The 1,262-nt window shown below is 62.3% G+C and overlaps 1 protein-coding gene across 1 annotated transcript; it reads left to right on the forward strand.

Moving 5' to 3' along the window:
• Window positions 1-284: 284 nt before the first annotated feature.
• LOC118515355 lies at window positions 285-920 on the forward strand. Its single transcript, XM_036062014.1, has one exon. The coding sequence runs from the start codon at window positions 285-287 to the stop codon at window positions 918-920; it is 636 nt and encodes a 211-aa protein (XP_035917907.1).
• The last annotated feature ends 342 nt before the right edge of the window (window positions 921-1,262 follow it).

Here is a 1,262-nt window from a genome sequence, read left to right on the forward strand (position 1 = left end):
AGCAGCAGCAACCGCTACATCAGCAGCAGTGGCCACAACTCCAGCCAATGCAGCAGCAGATGACCTGGGCAACGGTCTTGAACGGTCGTAATAGCCGAGCGCAACGCCCGACTCAGCAGCAGCAGCAACCGCATCAGGAGCTATACCGGCCACCTCAGATGCGCCAGCAGCAGCAGCAGAGCCAGCAGCAACAACATCAGCAGCATCGTGCCCAGTCCAAGGGGCGTCCTGCACGACCCGATCGCATCGCGGTGGTCCCCGGTCCGGACAAAACCTGGACGGAGATGTACGTGAAGCTGCGCTCATCACAGGAGCTGCAAGACGTCAGGGCTGATATTGGGATGGGGCGTCGGACCGCGCAAGGTCATCTCATCGTCCCATTACGCAAGAATGTGGACAGCGCTGAGCTGGCTCGCCGGATCCAGCTGGCACTCGGTGAGGATGGCGTGGTCCGTGTGGTGACGGAGATGGGAGAGCTTCTCGTCACCAACATTGACTCTCTGGCCGAGAAGAGTGATGTGGAGCTCGCCATCAAGGAGAAGCTGGGAGCAGAGCCGGGAATCGCGCGTGTCGAGCTCTGGGAGCTCCGTGATGGCACGAAGCGAGCTCGAGTGCGGCTCCCACTAGCAAAGGCACGGCTTCTCATCGGGCAGAAGCTGACACTGTGCCAATGCGTCAGCGGCATCCGCGAAGTGCCGAAGAAGCCACTCGACCGTCAGCGTTGCTTCCGTTGTCTTCTGATGGGGCATCTGGCACGAAACTGTCGTGCCTCGTCTGACCGGTCGGGTCTGTGTTTGCAGTGTGGCGAAGAGGGCCACCGCATTAGCCAGTGCACTTCGGCAGCTAAGTGCATTGTCTGCCAGGGGCCCCATCGTGTGGGCCACTCATCGTGCCGCCAGAACCAGCATTCGCGGGCGTAATGCGGGTAATGCAGGTCAACCTGGGTGGTGGACGCATCGCTCAGGATCTGGCCCTGCAAACAGCCCGCACGAAGCGGGTCGACGTGCTGCTGCTGTCAGAGGTGTATCGGCCTCCGGCGGGCAGCGGAAACTGGGCGGTGGATTCGTCGGGGAGAGCAGCTGTGGTGGCAACCGGCCACCTTCCGATCCAGCGGGTGTGGCGCTGTGCCATGCCGGGTTGGCTGCTGCGCAGATTGGAGGGGTGGTGTTCATCAGCTGCTACGCCCCTCCGCGAACTCAACACCGGCGAGTTCGAGCAACTTCTGGAGGCGGTGGAGTTGGAGGCCCAACCCCACCCTCGTA

Source organism: Anopheles stephensi, unplaced genomic scaffold (genome assembly GCF_013141755.1).
Source record: "Anopheles stephensi strain Indian unplaced genomic scaffold, UCI_ANSTEP_V1.0 ucontig143, whole genome shotgun sequence".
Taxonomy (NCBI): Eukaryota; Metazoa; Arthropoda; class Insecta; order Diptera; family Culicidae; genus Anopheles; species Anopheles stephensi.

Coding starts and splice junctions, on each gene's coding strand:
- LOC118515355 (XM_036062014.1), top strand. CDS start 285: ATGTACGTGAAGCTGCGCTCATCACAGGAGCTGCAAGACGTCAGGGCT.